Source organism: Amblyomma mixtum, chromosome 5 (genome assembly GCF_055824585.1).
Source record: "Amblyomma mixtum isolate Tamu chromosome 5, ASM5582458v1, whole genome shotgun sequence".
NCBI classification, from domain to species: Eukaryota; Metazoa; Arthropoda; class Arachnida; order Ixodida; family Ixodidae; genus Amblyomma; species Amblyomma mixtum.
In genome coordinates, this window is record NC_143016.1 from 198,057,516 (window position 1) to 198,080,917 (window position 23,402).

General features: G+C 48.3%; 1 protein-coding gene across 1 annotated transcript; it reads right to left on the bottom strand.

Moving 5' to 3' along the window:
- Positions 1-11,828: 11,828 nt before the first annotated feature.
- LOC149345382 (uncharacterized) lies at positions 11,829-12,371 on the bottom strand. Its single transcript, XM_089547417.1, has one exon. It carries the CDS (start codon positions 12,369-12,371, stop codon positions 11,829-11,831), a length of 543 nt encoding a protein of 180 aa, XP_089403543.1.
- Positions 12,372-23,402: the final 11,031 nt, after the last annotated feature.

A 23,402-nucleotide genomic window follows, 5' to 3' on the forward strand; every position in this document is an offset into this window, starting at 1 on the left:
CATGACTGACTGGAATTCAACAGGATGATAACAAAACGATATTGTATAAAAACGTAACAAATGCAGTAAAAGAAAACACGCGAAGCAAGAAAAACCTGACAAAAAGCCTGTGCGCTGAACACTTGAGATTACATTCAGGGGGAAAAAAAGCCTGTACACATGCTCGAACTCTGGAAAAGCTTTCTAAAAAGCATTCTTCAGTTTTATACAAGAAAATAGATGCATCACTAACAGCATTCGCGCCCTTTTTTCTGATCAGAAAAGCTTCTTTTAATTCACGGGACACTCGATCATGGCCTCTACCTAAAACAACGGTTTTTTCAAGAATGGGCCGGCAGGAGTTTTGTTCACAGTCCTTGCAATGAAGAGGCAGATTCGAACCTGTTCCTGTCCCCATCGAACGTTCATGCTCCCTCAACCTTTCACTCAGGCACCGCCCCGTTTGTCCCATGTACACTTTTCCACATGTGAGTGGGATCTGATATACAACCATTTCACTGCATTCCACGTACCTACGTGTATGTCTGGTTCCACAGGATTTTTCTGCTCTTTTTTCCGAGTTGACACGAGGACACAACGAGGCTAGCTTACAGGAAGCGGAGAATGCTACTGGAACCTTAAGCTTAGTTGCAACTTTTTTTAGGTTATGGGCAACGCGGTGAGAGTAGGGAACCACTTGTGACTTAATTCTTTCTTCAACAAGTTTAGGCCGCTTTCGTTCCACGCCTTTTATGCTATGAAGAAGGGACTCCACCACACTTGTCAGGACAGACTGTGGGAAGCCTGCATCCTGAAGCCTTAGCATCTGAAACTGGAAGCTTATTTCCATGGTATGGCAACAGGACTTCGCAATCGCGGCTTTTAAACCTGACATGGCAATGGCTCGCTTCACTGTCTTAGAGTGCGCCGATTTATAAGACAAGAATCCCTTCTGGGCACGAGGGTGGTACATCCAGCACATCCTCTCATTGCTTATGGATAGTTCCAGGTCTAAAAACTGTAATTTATCACTTTCCGGTTGCTCCTGTGTAAATTCCAATCATTCTCCTTTCTCACTAAAAATTCTTAAAATCTCGTTAACTGTGCCTAAGTAGGGCTGTGTGTCCTCTTTACTTAGAAGGATTAAAAAATCATCGACGTACCTGAAAACCTTCAATACCTTATCTTTATCTAACTGCCGATTCACACTTCGATCAATCATTGAAAGAAAAATATTTCTTAGAACCGGCGCAACACCGGAACCAATACAAATCCCTTTCTTCTGTATAAACAAACCACTCTCAAACTCTACCACTGTAGCGTTAAGGTAAAATTCTAACAAAGTCATAAAGCTCTCTAGTGACACACCAGCTGCGTTTTGAAAGGACGTAACCCCACTTTCCTCAATGCATGCTTGTACGGCTTTAAGGAATTGTTCAATAAGGATTTGTTCAAAGCCGTACAAGCATGCATTGAGGAAAGTGGGGTTACGTCCTTTCAAAACGCAGCTGGTGTGTCACTAGAGAACTTTATGACTTTATTAGAATTTTACCTTAACGCTACAGTGGTAGAGTTTGAGAGTGGTTTGTTTATACAGAAGAAATGGATTTGTATTGGTTCCTGTGTTGCGCCGGTTCTGAGCAATATTTTTCTTTCAATGATTGATCGAAGTGTGAATCAGCAGTTAGATAAAGATAAGGTATTGAAGGTTTTCAGGTACGTCGATGATTTTTTAATCCTTCTAAGTAAAGAGGACACACAGCCCTACTTAGGCACAGTTAACGAGATTTTAAGAATTTTTAGTGAGAAAGGAGAATGATTGGAATTTACACAGGAGCAACCGGAAAGTGATAAATTACAGTTTTTAGACCTGGAACTATCCATAAGCAATGAGAGGATGTGCTGGATGTACCACCCTCGTGCCCAGAAGGCATTCTTGTCTTATAAATCGGCGCACTCTAAGACTGTGAAGCGAGCCATTGCCATGTCAGGTTTAAAAGCCGCCATTGCGAAGTCCTGTTGCCATACCATGGAAATAAGCTTCCAGTTTCAGATGCTAAGGCTTCAGGATGCAGGCTTCCCACAGTCTGTCCTGACAAGTGTGGTGGAGTCCCTTCTTCATAGCATAAAAGGCGTGGGACGAAAGCGGCCTAAACTTGTTGAAGAAAGAATTAAGCCAGAAGTGGTTCCCTACTCTCACCGCGTTGCCCATAATCTAAAAAAGGTTGCAACTAAGTTTAAGGTTCCAGTAGTATTCTCCGCTCCCTGTAAGCTAGCCTCGTTGTGTCCTCGTGTCAACTCGGAAAAAAGAGCAGAAAAATCCTGTGGAACCAGACATACACGTAGGTACGTGGAATGCAGTGAAATGGTTGCATATCAGATCCCACTCACATGTGGAAAAGTGTACATGGGACAAACGGGGCGGTGCCTGAGTGAAAGGTTGAGGGAGCATGAACGTTCGATGGGGACAGGAACAGGTTCGAATCTGCCTCTTCATTGCAAGGACTGTGAACAAAACTCCTGCCGGCCCATTCTTGAAAAAACCGTTGTTTTAGGTAGAGGCCATGATCGAGTGTCCCGTGAATTAAAAGAAGCTTTTCTGATCAGAAAAAAGGGCGCGAATGCTGTTAGTGATGCATCTATTTTCTTGTATAAAACTGAAGAATGCTTTTTAGAAAGCTTTTCCAGAGTTCGAGCATGTGTACAGGCTTTTTTTCCCCCTGAATGTAATCTCAAGTGTTCAGCGCACAGGCTTTTTGTCAGGTTTTTCTTGCTTCGCGTGTTTTCTTTTACTGCATTTGTTACGTTTTTATACAATATCGTTTTGTTATCATCCTGTTGAATTCCAGTCAGTCATGTTTCTTTGGCCTTATACACCATGTGTCATGCTTTTAATGTTCTTTCGCCACTTTTTATCGTTTTTAGCTACGTCGTGTTTTCAGTCTTTGTGTCTTTTATCGCTTTTATGACCCTTTACATCATTCTGACGTTTTCTGCAGCTGATAGGTGGTGTGACGGTGTGCCTATATATTACGTGTTTCTTTCCAATAAAGGATCAGTTGTCAGTAGCGCGTTGTCCTGTCTGCCTTTCTTGTGTGTGTCGTGTTTTGCGCTAGCTTCTGTACGAAGAAGTATCTAGGAGTTTACCTTCAATCATACTTAACCTGGAACTATCATATTAACTTCATTCTAGCAGCAGTTCCTTGGCCTTTTAAAACGTAACCTTCGACATGCTCCGGCGCACGTGCGTAAACTTGCTTATATTACACTAATTCGACCTAAAATTGAGTACGTTTCCGCCATATGGGACCCAGATCAAGCCTACATCAAAGATAACATAGAATCCCTGCAAAACCTTGCTGCTCGTTTCATTTATTCCGACTACTCACGTTTTATTAGCGTCACGGCGTTAAAAGCTCGTGCTGGTGTTGACAGCCTTTCCCATCGTCGTAAACTGGCCCGATTAACTCTTTTTCACAAAATTTACCATCATCCGTTGCTTCACGACGATTTCTTTCACTTACCCTCAGCAGTGTTTCCACGCCGTGACCATCCTTTCAAAATCAAACGCATCACATGTCACACTTCAAGTTTTTCCAAATCATTCATACCCAAAGCCATTATTGATGGGAACCGGCTGCCTTCCACAATCGCAACTGAAACTAATGCGACATCATTTCATGAACTTTTAAAAAAATCAAAGCGATGTGTAGTTTTCTTCTAGTTCTGTTCTGCTCACCGTAATGTGTTTGAGTTTCGCTTTTCGTTCTGTTTATTCCGATGTTTTTATTTTTGTGTTCTTTTTCTTTTTTTCATTTTGTTTATTTTGCGTCTTGTTGTTCCGCCACATTTCGACTGTCGCTGACTACCAGTTATTGCTCTTTTCTTGCTTCTTTTTTTGCCCTTTCACTCATATGAGATGTTCCTTCTATGTATGCAATTTGTAATTTTTACCACCCCCTATGTAATACCGTCGTGATGAGGGCCTTTAGGGGTGTCTTGAAATAAATAAATAAGTATTTTTTCCCACTCTGTCGATGCCGCTCTACCACCTCACCAACGCGCCCAGCTCATCGCTTTAATGCAGCGCTTCCGCGCGTCCTTCGACTCTCACCAAGCACCGTTGAGTCGTGCCACCATATCGACACTGGCACCCATCGACCCTTGCGCCAACGCCCCTACCGCGTCTCCTCCGCCGAGCGCCGCACCACTGATGAACAGGTGAGCGACATGCTACACCGCGGAGTGGTACAGCCCTCTACCAGCCCGTGGGCTTCTCCTGTCGTGCTTGTCAAGAAAAAGGACGGCTCCATTAAATTCTGCGTAGACTACCGCCGACTAAACAATATTACTCGGAAGGACGTCTACCCCTGCCTCGTATAGATGACGCGCTGGATTGCCTACAGGGAGCGGAGTACTTTTCTTCGTTGGATCTGCGCTCTGGGTACTGGCAGGGGCCGATGGCCGACGTCGATCACCCGAAAACAGCTTTCATCACGCCTGATGTGATGTATGAATTTAATGTGGTGCCCTTCGGTCTCTGCAACGCGCCTGGCACTTTTGAGCGTATGATGGTCAATATCCTCCGCGAGCTTAAATGGCAGACATGCCTCTGCTACTTGGACGATGTTATCATCTTCTCCCACAATTTCCAGTCTCATATTCTCCGCCTCGAGAGTGTTCTTCGCTGTCTCAGTGACGCTGGCCTGCAGCTGAACTTGAAAAAGTGTCGCTTTGGCGCCCGACAGCTGACTATCCTAAGCCACGTCGTGTCCAAGGAAGCTGTACAACGGACCCTGTCAAGCTCCGCGCAGTTGCTGGTTTCCCGAAGCCCACATCCCTGAAACAACTCAGAAGCTTTCTTGCACTTTGCTCCTATTTTCGCCGGTTCGTCAAGAATTTTGCTGCCATGCATTACCGGCCCGCTGACACAACTTCTCGCTGGCAGCCATGACTTGTCGGCTTGGTCGCCTGCATGCGACAAAGCTTTTGCAACGCTGCGCCAGCTTCTCACCTCTCTTCCGATCTTGCGCCATTTCGACCCTTCCGCGCCTACAGAATTCCACACGGACGCCAGCGGCATCGGTCTCGGTGCCGTTCAAGCTCAGCGGAAACCTGGTTTCAGTGAGCATGTCGTTTCTTACGGCAGCCGTACACTCACAAAAGCGGAGATTAATTATTCAGTCACAAAAGAAGAATGTTTGGCGATTATTTGAGCGATCACAAAATTTTGTCCTTACTTACTGGGCGCCCGTTCGATGTTATAACAGATCACCGTGCCCTTTGCTTCACTCAAAGATCCGACTGGCCGCCTCGCTCATTGGGCTCTCCGTTTACAAGATTACGATATTCGGGTCATTTATCCTTCCGGTCGTAAACACTCTGATGCCGACGCCCTCTCGCGCTCCCCTGTGACCTCTGATCCTGACCCACCTTCTATTTCCGACCTCACACCTTCTCTTGGCATCATTAATACGGCTTCTGAGCAGCGCAAGGATCCTTGTATTACTTCTCTTCTGGATTTCTTAGCCAACCGCTCAGCGCGCCCCCCTTCTAGAGCGCTCCGTCGTCAAGCTTATCCCTTTGTCGTGCGTGACCAGCTGATGTACCACCGGATCTACCTCCCCGATGGTCGCAAATGGCTGCTCGTGATTCCAGGGCATCTGCGTTCCGCCATTTGTGCCAGTCATCACAACGACCCGCAATGCGCCCATGCCGGTCTGCTGAAAACTTTTACCTGTCTGCGCCTTCGGTATTATTGGCGGGGCATGTACCGTTTTGTCCGCCAGTACATACGCTCTTGTCTGGGATGTCCGCGTCACAAGAACCCACCGCCGCACTCACCTGCACCTCTCCAACCTTTACCGTGTCCAGCCTGGTCATTCGACCGTGTTGGAATTGACCTTAATGGCCCTCCTCCCAGCACTTCCGCAGGGCACCGCTGGATCATCGTCGCCATTGATCACCTCACGCGCTATGCGGAAACTGCCCCGTTACCAGTTGCGACGACCTCTGACGTAGCCGGTTTCATACTTCAGAACATCATTCTTCGTCACGGTGCGCCTCGGGAATTGCTCAGCGATCGGGGTCGCGTCTTCCTGTCCGGCGGCTTAGCAGCCCTTCTTTGGGAATGTCATATCGTTCACCACATGACGTCTTCGTTCCACCCGCAGTCGAACGGCATGACCGAGTGCTTTAACCGGACCCTCGGGGACATGATGGCCAAGTACATTTCTGCCGATCACTCCGACTGGTACCGCGTTCTACCTTTTGTTTACCTACGGTTACAACTCTGCAACGCAAGCCGTTACTGGTTTTTCCCCGTATTTTCTTCTCTACGGACGCGAGCCTTCCTCTATCATGGACACCATACTAACTTACTGCACCGATTAATCCGAATTTACAACCGTCTCTCAAGCCGCCGCGCATGCCGAATGCCGTCAACTCGCCCGTTCCTTTACTTCTCACGACCGGCACCGTCAAAAAACCGCCCGCGCCACTTCTCCCGGTCTGCCGCCGTCCTATCGTCCCGATTCCTTGGTTCGGCTTTGGGTGCGCTCCTCCAGCTCAGGACAGTCTACAGACCTGCTGAGCAAATACCAGGGCCGCTATCGCGTTGTTGAGCAGACATCCCCAGTTAATTATCTCGTTTAGCCCATCACGCCTTCGTCTGATCATCGCCGCCGCGGACGGGAAATTGTGCACTTAGATCGCCTGAAGCCCTACTACGACCCAGCTATCGTCTCGTGCCCTTAGGCCGTGTTACGTTTCGCCGTCGTCGTGGGGAAGAAAATGGCATGGCTGCAGCAGAACGCCGACTAACCCCGAGACGCGCGTTGAGTGAGCGCCTGGATTGCCACGGAAGCCGCGTCCGTCTGCCCGGCTGAGCGAGCGTCTCCCCTACACCGCGTGCGAACGCACTTTCGAACGCATGAACTGCGCGGGAACGCCGCTCGTGGACATTCCGGCGTCTGCGCTACGTGGATGGCATCGTTCCCCCTCTTTAAGCGCGTGACGGCGGTGTGATCCCTCAGGAGTGTGTGTTTGTGATTGGTGCCACTGAGAACTTCCTTCCTCGGCAGGCCCGGCCCCCATCTAGGGAACCTAGGGAAAGGGAACTCTTTAAAACCTCGGCAGCGGTACGGCCGAGGGGCTTTTTCATCAAGGGCTCTTTTTCATCTAATGGTCTCCTCATGAGCTGTCCTCATGCAGCGTTCCAGCAGTGAGCGTCTCGTTACCGAGCTCACTTGTAAATATGTAAATTTTGATGTATAAAGTCTTCTCTCCTTGTCTTTTCCCGCATCCTCGTCTCCGACGTCCTTCTTTCCCTCTCCGGCGCGCGACCATGCTACCTCATCTTTAACAGCCGCCAGGATGGCGCCTTTTCACCCCGGGGGGTATTGTAAGAAAGAGATGGGGTTTGATGTCCCAGAAGCTAGCGACGACGAAGGAGAGAAAGAAGAAGAAAGACGAAGAAGACGCAGTTCGGGTTTTGCGCTCCAGAACGCTGGTCTATTCAGCAGCTCCCCTCGAAGGAAGATTGTGGCGTTCCACATTAATTGTGCGAGTAACTTCATTACAAAATAAATATGAATAAATTTGGTCTGTAGCTGCCAAGAAATCATATATACAGATTTCGTCTCACATGGTGATCATCAGCCTATTTATGCACGTTGAAAGAGAATCCCACAATTCTCCGTTTTTCCATGGGCCAATTTCGGCCCACTTGAGTTCAGTTTAGTGCGTTTGCCTTCTCTCGTTTTAATCAGATAACAAGCGCGCGTTGATGTTATCCTAGTCGAAATCAGGAGGAAGTGGTGGGCTTGGGCAGGGCATGTAATGCGAAGGCAAGGTAACCGCTGGTCAATAAGGCTAACGGAGTGGATTCCAAGATAAGGCAAGCATAGCTGGGGACGCCAGTCTGTTAGGTGGGCCGATGAGATTAAGAAATTTGCGGGAATACGGTCGCCGAAACTGGCAAAGTACAGGGTTAACTGGAGACACATGGGAGAGGCCTTTCCCTGCAGAGGGCGTAGTCAGGCTGATGATGATGATGTTACTAAATTCATTGCCTCGTAATGATGGTCCAAAAGCGCAAACACACACAGACCAAGAAGAAGAGAAGACACACACACCAGCGCTGAACTTACAACTGATTTTTGGTTAGGAATTAAGAAGCACCTCATAATACACACACACGAAAAAACAGCGCACATGCCCAATGTCAACCATCTCCTAGTGCTGGTAAAAAGTAAAACCGCTTTAAAAGCACGTGTGCATTCGCAGAACCGCTATGCACTATGTAGCATATTCATTTATCGAAGAGATAATGTTACAAGAGGCGCACTCACGCAAACTTTCTTTCCGGATGATATAAAAGGCTTCAGCAATTTCTCTAGTCCGCTGGTCGGAATGAACAAACAACACATCAGTGTCACCAAAAAACGGCGTGCATTTGCATATGAAACAATGCTTCGCTAAGTTAGTTTCTTTCTTCTTTAAAGACTTGGCGTGCTCCATGAGCCGCACATTAATACAAGGGCCAGTGTGGCCTATGTAGGTAAGTCCACAGGACAGGGGGTATTCTGATTCCGTGGCACGCGTTGGGGCTGCGGCCACACCTCAGATAGATGACAGGTCGCAAACACAAGGAAAATCTAACATTTATCCAGGCATTTACAACTTGTAAAAACGCGGTGCTGCCACAGTCGTGCAGCGCGGTAGAAGGAACGAAAGAGTCACGAGTTACGTAACATGACACCTCCGGAGGGAGGTGTAAAGAGGGAGAAAGCACGCGGGCGACAGGGAAGGCGCACGGGGAGAAGGAAGAGAAAGAGCGGGGAGGAGAGAAGTCCAGTGTTCGCAGATGAGGCTGGCGCCCGGGCGGGAAATTCAAACTGGACTCGGGACAGCACACTCCCCGTCTGGTTATACATATAACCGCTATGTGATGTGTTCAGTCCTCACACGGAATAAGCAGGACTGTCTCAGTCACAGGACGGAGAAACGTCTTAATCACTCCCCGTGTCGCCGTCTTGATCTCGACCTTTCGCACCCTGCCGTCCGCACTCGCGATGGCGTTCACAATGAGTCCCATGGGCCACTCGTTGCGATGAACCTGGCTGTCTCTCCGGAGCACGAGGTCACCTGCCTTGAGATTTCGAGTTGTCCCCTGCCACTTCCGACGACTCTGCAGGGTGGTAAGGAACTCGCGTCGCCAATGGCACCAAAAGGCGTCGGCCAGCCACTGAACCTGCCGCCACTGTCGCCGATACACATTCTTTTCACCGAAAGCTGGTGGCACTGTGTTGCCGCCGACTTTCTGGGTCAGGAGTGTTGAAGGAGTCAGCACTTCCCAGCACTCGGTGTCCGTTGAGACAGGAACGAGGGGTCGGGAATTTATGATCCCCGAGACTTCCGCCAAGAAGGTTACCAAGACTTCGTGAGTAAGGCGACGAGAGGTACTCTCAAGAAGCATGGAGTCCAAAATTCGCCGTGTGACGCCTATCATTCTTTCCCACCCTCCTCCCATGTGAGAAGCATGAGGGGGGTTGCATACCCAAGTGCATCCTTGGTCTGACAGGAATGTTCCTAGCTTCTCGTGGTCTGGGCCACTGGTGTCCAGTTTTAGTTCTGAGCACGCTCCAACAAAGTTCGTACCGCAATCGGACCTCAGCTGCTTTGCCGGGCCACTTTTGGCGAAGAATCTCCGGAAAGCATTGTCCACGCTCTCGATCACTTCGATATGAACAGCGCGGATACTCATGCAAGTGAAGAGCACGGCCCACCTTTTGCTGTTGGCCTCACCGCCTCTGGTCCGACGAGAAGCGACTTGCCACGGGCCAAATACATCTAGTCCGACATAAGTGAAAGGCGGCTCGGTGCTTAGCCTTCCTGCAGGCAGGTCTGCCATCTTCTGCTGCAGCTGCCTTCCTCTGACCTTGCAACACGTAACACAACTGTGTATGTATGAGGCGATGCTACGCTTAGCTCCGACGATCCAGAACCCAGCTGCCCTGACTGCTCCCTCAGTGAAATGGCAGCCTTGATGTTTTACCAGCTCGTGGTAATGCCGCACAATCAGGGTGGTGACGTGGTGCCGTCCTGGCATGATGATGTGCTTCCGCTCTTGCTGGTCGAAATGGTTTGCTCTGTCTAGTCGTCCACCAATTCTCAAAATACCGTCGGAATCAACCCATGGGTCCAGCCTCCACAGAGGGCTTGACTTCGGAAGTCGCTTTTCTCGTTGCAAGCTTTTCAACTCTTCTGAAAACGCTTCTTTCTGGACAGACAGAATAATGACTGCCTTCGCTCGGGCTAGGTGTTCTGTAGAAGGTCCTAGTTGTCGAGATGAGCTGTTATGCGGGCAGTCTGACACGTGAGAGGTGCCCCGAAATTTGCTCACCAGCCGCACGAGCATTGCAACTGCGCGAGTCAGCTTAATCCAACTCGAGAAGCGCTCGAACCGCCTGCTGCCGAGTTCTTGCACGTCTACACTGGTTGCAAGAACATTTGCCTGGGGCCGCAGCTCCGTGTCGGAATCAGCATCGACCAAGTCGAACTTGCCCTTCAATACCCGCGAGCAGTGTTCTTGATGATACAAAAACTCCGGGCCTGTCAGCCAGGCCGATCCTGCCATTTGGGCTGCTGGCACAGACCTTGTTCCGAGGTCCGCAGGGTTCACGTCTGAAGGAACGTAGTGCCATTGCTCTGGCCGTGTAGAGCTCCTGATGCGTTCGACCCTGTTACAGACATACACATAAAACCTCCGAGTCTCATTATGTATGTAACCTAGGACCACCTTGCTGTCAGTGTAGAAATTTACAGCATCAAGCTCCATATCTATTTCACGACTGACGAGCTCTGCTAGCTCCACTGCCAACACCGCGCCGCACAGTTCAAGCCTTGGGATGGTGTGTTCCGGATGTGGTGCTAGATTAGCCTTTCCTATGACGAACCCAACATGACACGCACCATCTGGATATGTCACTCTGAGGTAAGCCACTGCAGCCACAGCCTTGGTTGATGCGTCGGAGAATATGTGCAGTTCCTTGCGCTGTGCGGTAGTGAGTGAGGGAGGCAGGGGAATAGTTGCGAGGTATGTCCAGCTGCTCGAGCAATTGCAAGGAGTCTTTTCACGTCTCCCACGCGGCCCTCTTGTCTTCAGGAAGTGGACAGTCCCAGTCTCATGTCCCAACGACCAGCTTTCGGAGGAGGGACTTCCCTTGAACGATGACTGGAGCCACAAACCCAAGTGGGTCGTACAGGCTATTCACCACTGACAAGACACCGCGTTGAGTGAATGGCTTCTCTTGGATTGGAGTCGTAAATGTGAAGACATCCTTCTTCAGGTTCCAAGAAACTCCCAGACTGCGTTGGATTGGCGGCGTGCCATTGCACAAGTCAAGATCCTTCAAATCCTTGGCACGGTCTTTTTCTGGAAATGCTTCCAACACTGTAGGGCAGTTAGAGGCTATTTTGTGGAGCTTGAGGTTTGACGCGGCCAACATCTGTTTTGTGCGGCGTATCAGGCTGATGGCTTCCTTGTCTGTAGGGAGAGACTTCAACCCATCGTCCACATAGAAATCCCTCTCGATGAACTGCCTGACGTCGCTGCCAAATTCTTCCTCTCGTTCTCGTGCTGTTCTCCGCAGCCCATAGGTTCCAACTGCTGGTGAAGGACTATTTCTAAACACATGTACCTTCATTCGGTACTCCACCACGTCACTGTAGATGTTGTTGTTGCGGAACCACAGAAATCTTAGATAATTTCGGTGGTCGTCTCGCACCAGGAAGCAGTAGAACATGTGCTTAATGTCCACAGTTATGGCCACGGGTTCCTTCCGGAATCAGATGAGCACTCCGAGCAGGCTGTTGATCAAGTATGGACCGGTAAGCAGCACACTGTTTAAAGACACGCCTTTGAACTGTGCACTGGAGTCGAACACAACTCGTGTTTCGCCGGGTTTTCGTGGGTGGCAAACACCAAAGATGGGGAGGTACCAACACTCTTCTCCTTCTCGAACTGGTGGAGCTTCCTCGGCATGGCCGTTCTTGAACATCTTGTCCATGAAGGCTGTGAACTGCTCCATCAGTTCTGGTTTTCTCTTCAAGGTCCGTTGGACAGCAGTGAGGCGTGACTCGGCCAAGCACTTGTTATTCGGAAGCCAAGGCCTTGGAGAACGAAAGGGAAGAGGCGCTATCCAACTGTTGGATTCGTCTTTTGAGAACTCGTCGTCCATCAGTTTCAAGAACTTCCTGTCCTCGACAGAAAGTGAAGGTCTGTTGTCATCCTCCGTTGTCTGGAACAGCGTTTCAGCGATCCCATCGTCATAGCTGTGTTTCCTAGCAGCGTGCTGAGCTGGTTGGAAGCAGTGTGTCGACCCCTCCATGACAGTGAGTTTCTCTTTGACCAAGAAATGGTTCTCACATGGCTCTAAAAGAGAGGGACGTCCATTTTCGAGGACGTTTGTTTTGAGGTTGCTGACACAGCCCGGTGTGCGACTTCGACTTATGCAGATATTTCCTACGATGACCCATCCCAGATCCAGTTTCTGAGCAAATGGCGCATCAGCCGGTCCGTTGCGCTGTTGTCGAACCTTGTGTATTCTGAGGATGTCTCTCCCGAGGAGAAGTAGAATCTTGGCCTCAGGGTCCAAACAAGGAATGAATTTAGCAACAGCTCTGAGATGAGGGTGATGCAATGCCACTTCCGGTGTTGGAATCTCGTTCCTGTTGTTAGGCATTTCATTGCATTCGATAAGTGTTGGCAAGGGAAGTTTCACGGAGCCATGAATGTCTTCTATGAGAAAGCCAGACGCTCTTCTTCCTATTGCCTCCGTAGTTCCAGCACATGTCCTTAGTGTGTAGGGGGAACTGTGACCATTGAGTCCGAAAATGTCGAAGAACTCTGTTCTTGCAAGGGACCTGTTACTCTGGTCGTCTAAGATGGCATACATTTTTGCAGTCTTGTGAGGCTGAGTCGGATGACTTACTTTCACCGAGCAGATCTTGGAGCAGGATTTGACACCGTTGTTTTGACCGCAGACCTCTGTGCACTTGGATGACACCTCAAGTGCAAAATCCTTGTCTAGAATTGCATCTTCAGCATCGTTCTGAGCTACACGAGGCCTGTGGCTGACATTTCCAGCATGAAGCGCCGTGGCATGCCGATCGCTACCACAATCGTCACATTTGAGAACTGTTTTGTAGTCTCTTGCAAAGTGGTCTGTTGAAGCGCAGCACCTGTAGCATATCCCAAAATTTTTCAGCAAACATTTTCGTTCATCCAGCGGCTTTTCCCTGAATGCGCGACACTTCCGGAGGGGGTGAGGCTTCCTGTGCAGAGGGCAATACTTGGTTGCATCATGCCACTTTAATGCGTTTGAGGGCGGATGGTCAGTGCTTGCTTCCACGTCCGTCATTTGCACTGAGATGGGTGCTCTTCGCGGGCTTCCATCCGTTGCCCATCTGTCTACTCTTGTGAGCCTTGAAGGGGTGCCGCTTGCGGAGCTCAGTTTGAAGCTAGGATCGTTTCTCGTTTTCGCTTGGTCCCTGATAAAGCTGGCAAAGAACGAGAAAGGGGGAAAGGCGACCTGATGATTCTGTTTGTGCTTGGAGCCTTTAGCGATCCACATGTCTTGCAAGCGCTGGGGCAGCTTTTCTACAATGGGGTTTACCCCTCTTGCGGTGTCCAGATAGGAGGGCCCAGTCAGGTGAGGGTCACATTTTGCTGCCTCAACTTCAAGAAGGAGGTCTCCCAGCTCTCTCAATTTCTGGGTGTCTTTGTTGGTCAGTCTGGGGAAGTTCGAAATTCTTCGAAAGATGGCCTCTTCTATAATTTCTGGGCGACCATAGCATTCCTCAAGTCTTTCCCAAACTACCTTTAACCCGGCCTCTGGGCTGTCGACATGCACGGAACGCAGCCTCTTCGTGTAGGTTGACGATTCGGTCCCAAGCCATTTCACGAGAAGGTCGAGTTCCTCGCTTGCCGTGACTTCGAGAGTCTGAGTCATTCCCTTGAACGTAGATTTCCACGACCGGTAATTTTCAGGGCAGTCGTCGAACTTCGTAAGCGAGGTACTCACAAGGTCGCGCCGAATCAGATACTTTGCCATGGCGGTCAGTTCAGGGGCGTTAGCTTCATCTCCCTGCTGACTAGCAATGTTCTGCGTGATGCCTTGGTTGCGAGTGCATGGTGTGCATGGAGCGCGGTCTTCAGGTGCTTCATTGGCGTTCTGACAGACGTAATGCTCCCCGTCGTCATGCTGCTGCGATTGCTGGCGCGAGCCGATGCGCACGTGAGCCTGGTCAAGCACGTAGTCAAAGGTACGTTGAGCGCGGTCTTCGGATGCCTCGGAGACAGTCCGACAGATGTGATGCTCCCCGCCGTGCTGATCTACGGCAGCCTCCAGGACGTCCGCTTGCGCTTTTGCGGCGGCCGCTTCTCTTTCCAACTGCATGACTTGTAACTCTGTGTCTAGCTCGGCTTTCTTGCGTTCGATTGCCGCAGCCGCACTTTTCTCTTGTTCTTCCAGTCTGGCCTTTTCCAGTTTCACCGCGGCTTCTTTCCTCTTGAGAGAAGCCTGTACTCGCGCCGCGGCGGCCTCCGCTCTTGCTCTGGCGGCCAGCATGCTTGGCGTTGTCGAGACGGCCGAACGCTCCGAACGAGCTGAGCGCGATGAATGCCGTGACTGCACATAGCTTGCTGTGTTCTCAGAGCATGCAAAATGAGACTGGTCCGGACTCACTTGAGCAGCGGGCGACTTGCGGTCCTGTGACGCCATGTCGTCCGTGGCTGCGATGCGAAAACGGAACTTCTGAAGAGCGGAGCCAGCCAGCGGAGCCTAGGTGCTTTCGAAGATTGCGCGAGACACCGACTCGACGTTCATCGCGTTTTTACTGTTCTGATTCCGTGGCACGCGTTGGGGCTGCGGCCACTCCTCAGATAGATGACAGGTCGCAAACACAAGGAAAATCTAACATTTATCCAGGCATTTACAACTTGTAAAAACGCGGTGCTGCCACAGTCGTGCAGCGCGGTAGAAGGAACGAAAGAGTCACGAGTTACGTAACATGACACCTCCGGAGGGAGGTGTAAAGAGGGAGAAAGCACGCGGGCGACAGGGAAGGCGCTCGGGGAGAAGGAAGAGAAAGAGCGGGGAGGAGAGAAGTCCAGTGTTCGCAGATGAGGCTGGCGCCCGGGCGGGAAATTCAAGCTGGACTCGGGACAGCACAGGGGGATTTGATAAACTATGCCAGTCTTACAAGGAACATATCTTGTTTCATGATTTATGTTGCAAGCATTTCTTCTGCGCTCCTCATGCCTTCTCTGAACCGCCACTCCCACTCTTTCTAGTTTGTTAGGAGCAGAAAACAGAACTTTTACCCCATGCTTGCTCCCCACTCTCTTAATCGGGTGCGACAGCGCGTGGACATATGGCATAACCACTACCTTTTAACTTACGTTTTCCGATCCCTTCTCCAGCCGAGAGGTGTTTGCAGGCGATTTGAGCGCACGGAGTACTTTGCCTGCGCTGGAGACGAGAACTGAATCCGGGAAACCAGCTTCCCTACATCTGATTGCCTGGGCTAAAAAACTAGACATCGTTCTATGACGACAAGATTTCTTCACTGCAATGCTTAAGAATCCTGTAACTTTTTACAAGCTTTGAATGAAAGAACCTGTAATTCAAAAGGGGCTTTTCACTCCTAGGGGAATACTGCCAGCAGACATGATTGGGTTTGAAAGACAATTTTGAATCAAGAAATTGCAAGGCTGTTTCTTGAGGGACTTCACGTGTGAACCTCAGTCCCGACCCATTACGTGCAAGAACATCAAGGACATTTGACACAAATTCGGGATTCACGGACCTAGCTAGCACCAGGAAATTGTCCACGTAGCGGAAAATGCGTATGCAGCAACCGGCCAAATCAATCACAATTTTCATATCAACCCGGCTTAGATAAATGTTGCTTAGAACGGATGCTAACTTGGCACCTATGAACACACCTGATTTTTGCATATAATGTTGACCATCCCACTCAACAAACGTGTTACTCAAGTAGTAAGATAACAGTTCTAGAAAGGATCCCGCTGTGATTCCACAATCGTTTTGGAACACGCATTCATCATTGTCCTCGGTAATACATTGCTGAACATACTGGATTAGTTGAAAGTGTGGCAGAGAATGAAACAAATCAACTACAACCACGCTAAAACCAGAGCAGAGTGCCGGGCTCTCATTTCGGAGGAATTAAGCAACTGCCTCAGAATTGGATGCGAGAAATGGATCCTTCACGCGAAGCGACGACAAGTGTTTGCAAAGATAGGTAGACGCAGCCAACTGGGATGAATTGTGCTCAGAGATCACTGCCCGGAAAGGAACGTTAGGTTTGTGTGTCTTAGCACTAAAGAAAATTTCTAGCACCGAGCGTTCGGCTTCCTTCACTTTCTTCGCTATACCTTCTAACTTTAACTTCCTAAGTCACCGCCTTCCGCTTGCACAGGGCAGGATTCCTATTAACACTAATGATGTTCTCCATAACCACTTCACGGGTCTTTTCAGAAAGCTGATCCTCAGACATTAGTACAAAAAGCCCTCTTTATCCGACTGGTCAGTGCGCAAGCGATTATCGCACAGATAGTGGACTAATGAGCGAAACTGCTTAAACTTCCCTTTCGAGCTAGCGCATCTGGAAACGTTATCAGTGCAATCAGACTCACACTTAGATCTATCTTCAGCTGGGGATTTAGAAGACACATCTCGTGCAAGCGCCAACCTTTCGACACTTCTCATGCCAGATTCTAGGCAAAACTTGGGTCCAAGACGTAAAGTTTCTGCATGCCTGGGATCCACGGCGACGTCTCCAAGTAGCAAAAGCTTCCCTCCCGCAGACGAATGCCTCTTGGCTTTTGGAAGAGAAGGGCGGACCAAGTTCCACGTGAATTCCGCAAGCTTCTCTGTGGTCCTACACCAATCACGAAAAACACGCTGGTTATGGCGAGGCGTTCCGCTGACACATCTAGTCCACAACACGTCCTTGAAGAATTTTGCATGGCTGTACGGCTCGCCTTCTCGGCCCCAAGAAAGCTAGGTGGCCTTTGCTCCCGTACTGATAAAGACAACACCAAGAAACGAGGCTGCGGAACAAAGCACAGGAGCCCGTTCGTGAAATGTGCTGAAGGGGTTGTCTACGAAATCCCCCTTTCTTGCGGGCACTCCTACATAGGTCAGACAGGCAGGTGCCTGAATGAGCGAACGAGGGAAGATGAGAGAAATGTAGAACAGAAAAAGGAAGGCACACATCTAACTAAACACATTAGTAAGTGCCCGTCCCGCAATTGTGAGCCATGCTTCACTGATGTGCGCATTCTGGGCAAAAGCAAAGACACTACGGCTAGGGAATTGATAGAAGCGTTTTTTATCAAAAAGAAAGGCGACATGTGCGTAAGCGACACATCAGTTGTATTGTTTAACTGTGAAAAGAAATTCTTGGAGCGCGCCTTATCAAGTCGTTCTTGATCTTTAGGTGACCCTCCTGCGCATGTGACGACAAGCTTTATAAGTGGTTTGGTTTATGGGGTTTAACGTCCCAAAGCGACTAAGGCTATGAGAGACGCCGTAGTGGAGGGCTCCGGAAATTTCGACCACCTGGGGTTCTTTAACGTGCACTGACATCGCACAGTACACGGGCCTCTAGAATTTCTCCTCCAAAGAAATTCTAGCCGCCGCGGCCGGGATCGAACCCGCGTCTTTTGGGTCAGCAGCCGAGCACCATAACCGCTGAGCCACCGCGGCGGTTTTATAAGTACATTTCAGGCATGCAATAAAATCATTTGGAAGTTGGCGCTTCGTCCTGTTACCTACCTATGTGTCTGTCTATTTCTTGCGCCTAAAACCTATTCAAATATCAACCAAAACCAACTAGCCCAGCAGCAAGTGCTCTTAGACTATATTTTAAAAACCTCTAAGGCAAAACGAAAAGAAAGAGCGTTTTCTATACACGAAGAAAAAAGCCTCAAAGAAAACCGATTCAAACCGGGAATTGTACTGAACGTTCCTTCCTGGGCTCAAAGTCTGTCAAACCTCACAGAGAGTGACTAAAGACTTTCCAACAGGGAAAGCTACACGAAACCATATAAAAAAGAGAATTCTTCCGGGGTCAGGGAAATAGACGTCTTGCTGACGCATGTGTCTGATGTGCCTATGTAGATTGCTTCTATAACTAATCTTTCCCATTTATCTTTTGCCCTTGCCAAAAACCTTGTCCTTTCAAAACACGGTGCGCGGTCTTCCGTCTCGCATTTCTTGCAGTGATCAAGCAGGAATCCACGTGTTTTGTTGTTCACGTTCCGCCAGTGCTCTTGCACTCTTTCGTTAAAAAATCTTCCAGTCTGTCCAACGTACACTTAACCGCAACTCAGCGGAATGCTGTAAACCACCCCTGATACACAATCAGTATACTTGTTTTCGTGGTTGATGACGCATTGGCTGTTCTTTTTCTTTCTTGAATCTTTGCACACACCTTTGACAGTTTGCATCCCAGGTAGCACACGGCAGCGGGCCAATATTGGAAATCCACTGGCAACGCGTGGCCCTAACTAGGCCCAGAGTTGCCAGTGAGCATCCGATATTGGTTGTGCCACTCCTTAGCACATCCAACAATGGCCCTGGTTGTCCATCGCTTTACCAGTATTGGCTGAGCCATAATTAGATCCTGGCTATCATGGGCCAGGTTAGCCAGGATTGCCCCACTGTTTGCCATTGCTGGCTGTGCCATCATCGAATCCTGGCTATCATGGGCCATGTTAGCCAGTGTTGTTCCACTCTTTGCCAGAATTGGCTATGCCATTTCCGGGAGCTGGCTATATTGGCCTAGGATTGCCACCGCTTATCCAGTGTTCAAAGTATACTGGCAAACGTTGGTAAACATTGTGTCATCCATTAAAATGGGTTCAAAATTATTTTTATTGTCGAGTACCATATCGGCAGTTCATAATTTTCGAACGCGCTAAAACATGCGAGTTCAAAGATTTGGTTTTATTTATTATTATATTTTAACCGAACACTTTTGCAGTTTGTGAGCAAAAGCTGCACTCTGGTTGCTCAGTGAGCAGCAATAATACGTTTAGGAGAATTGCGATCGAAGTCCTGTTGATCAGAATTAACGTTCTGATTACACCCGACACGCCTTCAACAAAAATTGTCAACAGGTGCCTTCAACAAAAATCAAATAAGTTTCATTTGATTAAATTTTTGGAATAAAAAAATCACTTTTTTTTATTCGCTCTAGGAATTCACTGCCGCAGTGCGCAGCTGGTGTCTGCTTCAGGGAGATCGCGATACAAACGTAATAGATTAGCGCAAGTGCATTCGCTAAACCGAAATTGTGCTCAGTTTTGGCAACGTCCAGAAACGAAGCAGTCGCCTCGTAATTTCGAATTATGCGTTGCGCTCGTGAAATATTAGGCGGATGCTTCATAAACGCACGCGGACACGTGCTAAGCGATTCCTACGCTTCCCTACGTCTTGCCCTGTGATCGCGCCTTTCCCGTGTTTTCTGATTTGCTATTTTCTTCCTTTTCTGCAAATCGTTGTGTTGGAAATTGTTGTTTTTGACCATTTTATTCTTCTGTTACGTAATTTGCATTGGGGGCTATATAGCTCTTGCTCACGTCTTTGCATATTTACTCGCAGGTTCTTTTTTTCTTTCGAACATCACCTTTATTGATGAAAACCATCGAAAGTAGTTGCGAACCACAATTCAACATGCCTTTGTTTGTTTTTGCTTTTTTTGCGCGAAACTTCCACCCCAACAAACAATTTGAGGATTCTTCGACGACCACTGAATAAATGGACTGACAACTGGCGTTAGACGCATGTTAACCTAGCTTGTTTGGCGCATGTACGGTACATGAAACTATGAAAGAGCGCGCATTCTGCTTGGATATTTTTTTTGCTTTATATTTTTGTTATGTGGTAACATTTTAAGCTATCTTGAACTGACAGAAGCCACATCATACGGCTCCACAAAATACGCGAGTGTCTCAAGTCGTTTTGGCGAAATGCATCTTGAAGCTCCAAGTTTTTCACTTCAAAATTTTCAGGCTTTTGCTGCAGCTTTGTAGCAATACTTTGACGCTTCCGTATTTCCCATCCACTTCTCTCTTGTAGATATTGCTTTCTGTACTGCCTGTGGCCATGTGACTCATTCTCCAAAAATTCCAAACCCTTTTCACGTGTTTTGGCCTCTTTCCCTCTCTCTTTCAAGTCTTCAAGTCCAATATCTCCCCACCTGTTCTCCCGGCCGTGCCCTTTTCCAGGGAGCGGGCTAACCCCCCACCCCGCGAAGCGCTATTTTTCTTTTTGGTTGTCACTTTCTCAAACCTGTTTTCTCTCGCACGCAGCTACGCGCTTCGCTGTTCCTCCACCTCCCTGTCTCCACCTTTCAGCTCGAGGACTTTTCTCGGAACCACAAAACCTGTGTAAAGGAAAATTACTCTCTCCCCTCAAGCCAAACCCCCCCCCCCCCCCCCCCACACACACACACCATCGTCTCCACTGCTCGTCATGGAACCGCGCGACTCATCACAATAAGACATTCTTGACTGCACGGCGGAGCTCAACCACGTGCACAACCAACGCGACGAAAACGCATGCACACTCGAGCTAGTACCGTTCATAGTCTGTGCACGCGAAAAGCCACACTCATATATTAGGAGAGCTCCGACGCTGTTCGTACCGCCTGCAAGATCTTTTGTAAGTACTAAAACTCTTTTACCTTGATATACGTCTGGAAGTTAAAGTGGTTTTTGTAGTAAATGTTGCTTCGACTACATGCGCCTTTATTTTTTAGGCAGGAGAAGAGAGCGAGTCAAAAAGCACGAGGACGACTTCTGTGTACCCACTCTCATTGCGAAATGGCTTGCTTGACGTCGTGCGCAGTGGAATTGTGGCTGAATGGTGAGAATTTAATTTTTCGTCTTTGGTGAGATGAACTCACTAAAGATTCACTACCTTGGCTAACAGCGGGTTTAAACTCATGACTTGAGATAGGATGCATTCGGGAATATGTCCTTTACCGCTTATGCACGACGGAAATCAGAACCGCTTAATTAATTTTCCACTGCAGACTAGTTGGTAAGGATATGTGTAATACTTCCGTAGTGTTTCTTTTTGCCTTCTACTCTTGCAGACTCAACAGAAAATCCGCAATTACTGGTTAAAGCTTTTGCCCAAGTTCTCTCGCAATGAAAAAGGGCATTACTCTGGACTATAAGACTAGTATTTTTGTGTGGTTTTCAAGTTGCAGTTTCGAATCCAACTATAGCATGCATGCGAAGCAACTAAGGTAAAACAAAGGTGCCCTGAGTTCCTTGCGTTCAGCGTATTTCGTCAAAAATCGCAAGCCGCATTTTTAACCCCATTAAATAAAACTAATCAAAAATGTTGTTTTGACGTCCATGTGGAAGAGACGCTACAACCTGTGCATGTTTACTGGAATAAAAAATTACCTCCCAATTTAGAGATACGAGTTATATTAAAACAAAATAATACATTAATCTGTTTTCAATATCACATTAATTTGCTTATCTCGCATTGAATATATTTACTGGAAGTGCGACACGACGCATTAAACTAAATTAAACCATTTGGTATAAGGGAAGTTTAGTAAATTAAATTCCACTTTGTGCAACTAATGTGGTGCTGGTTCTTAAGAATAAATTAAAAATTATCCTGTAAAATATGTTGCTAGTGTCTTCACGATGACTGTGTTTCACAAAATTCGGTGTTATTTAATCATTTTTGTTTTTGTTCTGTGATGGCCATAATTCAACTTACCATGACATCATGCATCTCGATCGTTGCAGGCTTGGCGCTTCGTGAGGCCATCGTGCAAGAACTGGACGAGGAATTGATTTGAATGCAGTCCAGCAGTCCCCTTGCAAGTGGAGTGCAACGATTACTTTGGATATGACTGATCAGTTCACTGGAGGACAGCTCCGTTGAGCGCTTTATGGATGCCTTAGCCGTGCCGCAGCAGCTTGCCGAGATGCTTTGTCCAACCTGATCGGCACGCACCAAACTTGAAAATAAATTGTTTTCCCACAGCCTCTGCCACCATGGTCTTGGGCCCCTTTTCTTTACTCCCCACGGTGGCTGGTGGTAGCGCAAACCATCCTGTGTGCGCTAGAAGCGTGATTCTTGTAACTCAAAGCAATAAACGGGTCTTTTTTCTGGAATTCTTTCGCAACCTCATTTATGAATATTTGCTAGGTAGAATGGTATGTATGTACATCCATCCACAGTGCCGGTCATTGCCGAGTGGGTTAATTGCATATGCCAGCGTTCGAAAGCTGGATGCCATTATTCGAAAGCTGGAAACCATTATTCGAAAGCTGGATGCCAATATTCGAAAGCTGGAAACCATTATTCGAAAGCTGGCTACCAATGTTTGAAAGTTGGATGCCAGTATGAGACCTTTGCTGGTCCATGCTGCAGAACGAACATCGGGACTGCGTTGGCCGCTTGATCGGCCGAGCGTTGGCCCAAAACTGGCATGAAAGTAAGGCCAATGTGTGAAGTGGTAGCGCTCGGCCCAAATGCCAGTGTAGGACCGATGTTCGTGCCAAGTTTTGCCAACACTTGCGCGACGTTCGGCCAATGTTGTTGTGCTGCCTGGGATGGGGCTGAAAACACTACATTGACGTCAAACTTGTTGGCAATTTTCACATTATGCGACAGCCTGTGGATGTAGGGCATTACGTGGATCATTTTCTTCTTTCCTGCAGGTTCTTTATTCTAGTTGCCTTTGTTTAGTTTCTGTAGCATAGTTTCACAAACACTCGCAATGACATCAGGTTGGTACCCAGCTGAGCGCAATCTTTGGAGCTGCCATTGAAAGCCATCATTAGCTCTGTGCTGGCATAATTTTTCCAGGGCTGATGAAATGCACATGGAAATGATTGCTCTTTTTACTAACTTTGAATGGGCGCTGCTGAAAGGAAGCAGCGCTTTTTTCGTTCTAGGCTTGAAGCACCAGAGTGGTTTCTTGGGCGAGTTGGTTTACCATATTGAATTATACCTGCGCTTAAAACAGACGGACTGACAGAAAGAGACACACACACAACGCGCTGGACTTACAACTGAATTTTTATTCGGGAAACACTGCTCTTTATGCACACCAGCAGCTAATAAAAATGGAAGATGGTAACACCCGGATGATAAAAAATTTGACAACTGTCTCGTCACATGTCCAGTCCTACCTTCCCTTTTGTAAAAATGCCCTTTCCTTTGATAGTAGTGAAAGGGACGTGCTACTCACACATGCAACCCCACTGTCCGCTATGCTCATGGCTTCAATTATTTCACGCCCCGTTTGGTCACGGTTCCTGCTTACTATCTTCGTCTCGTTATAGG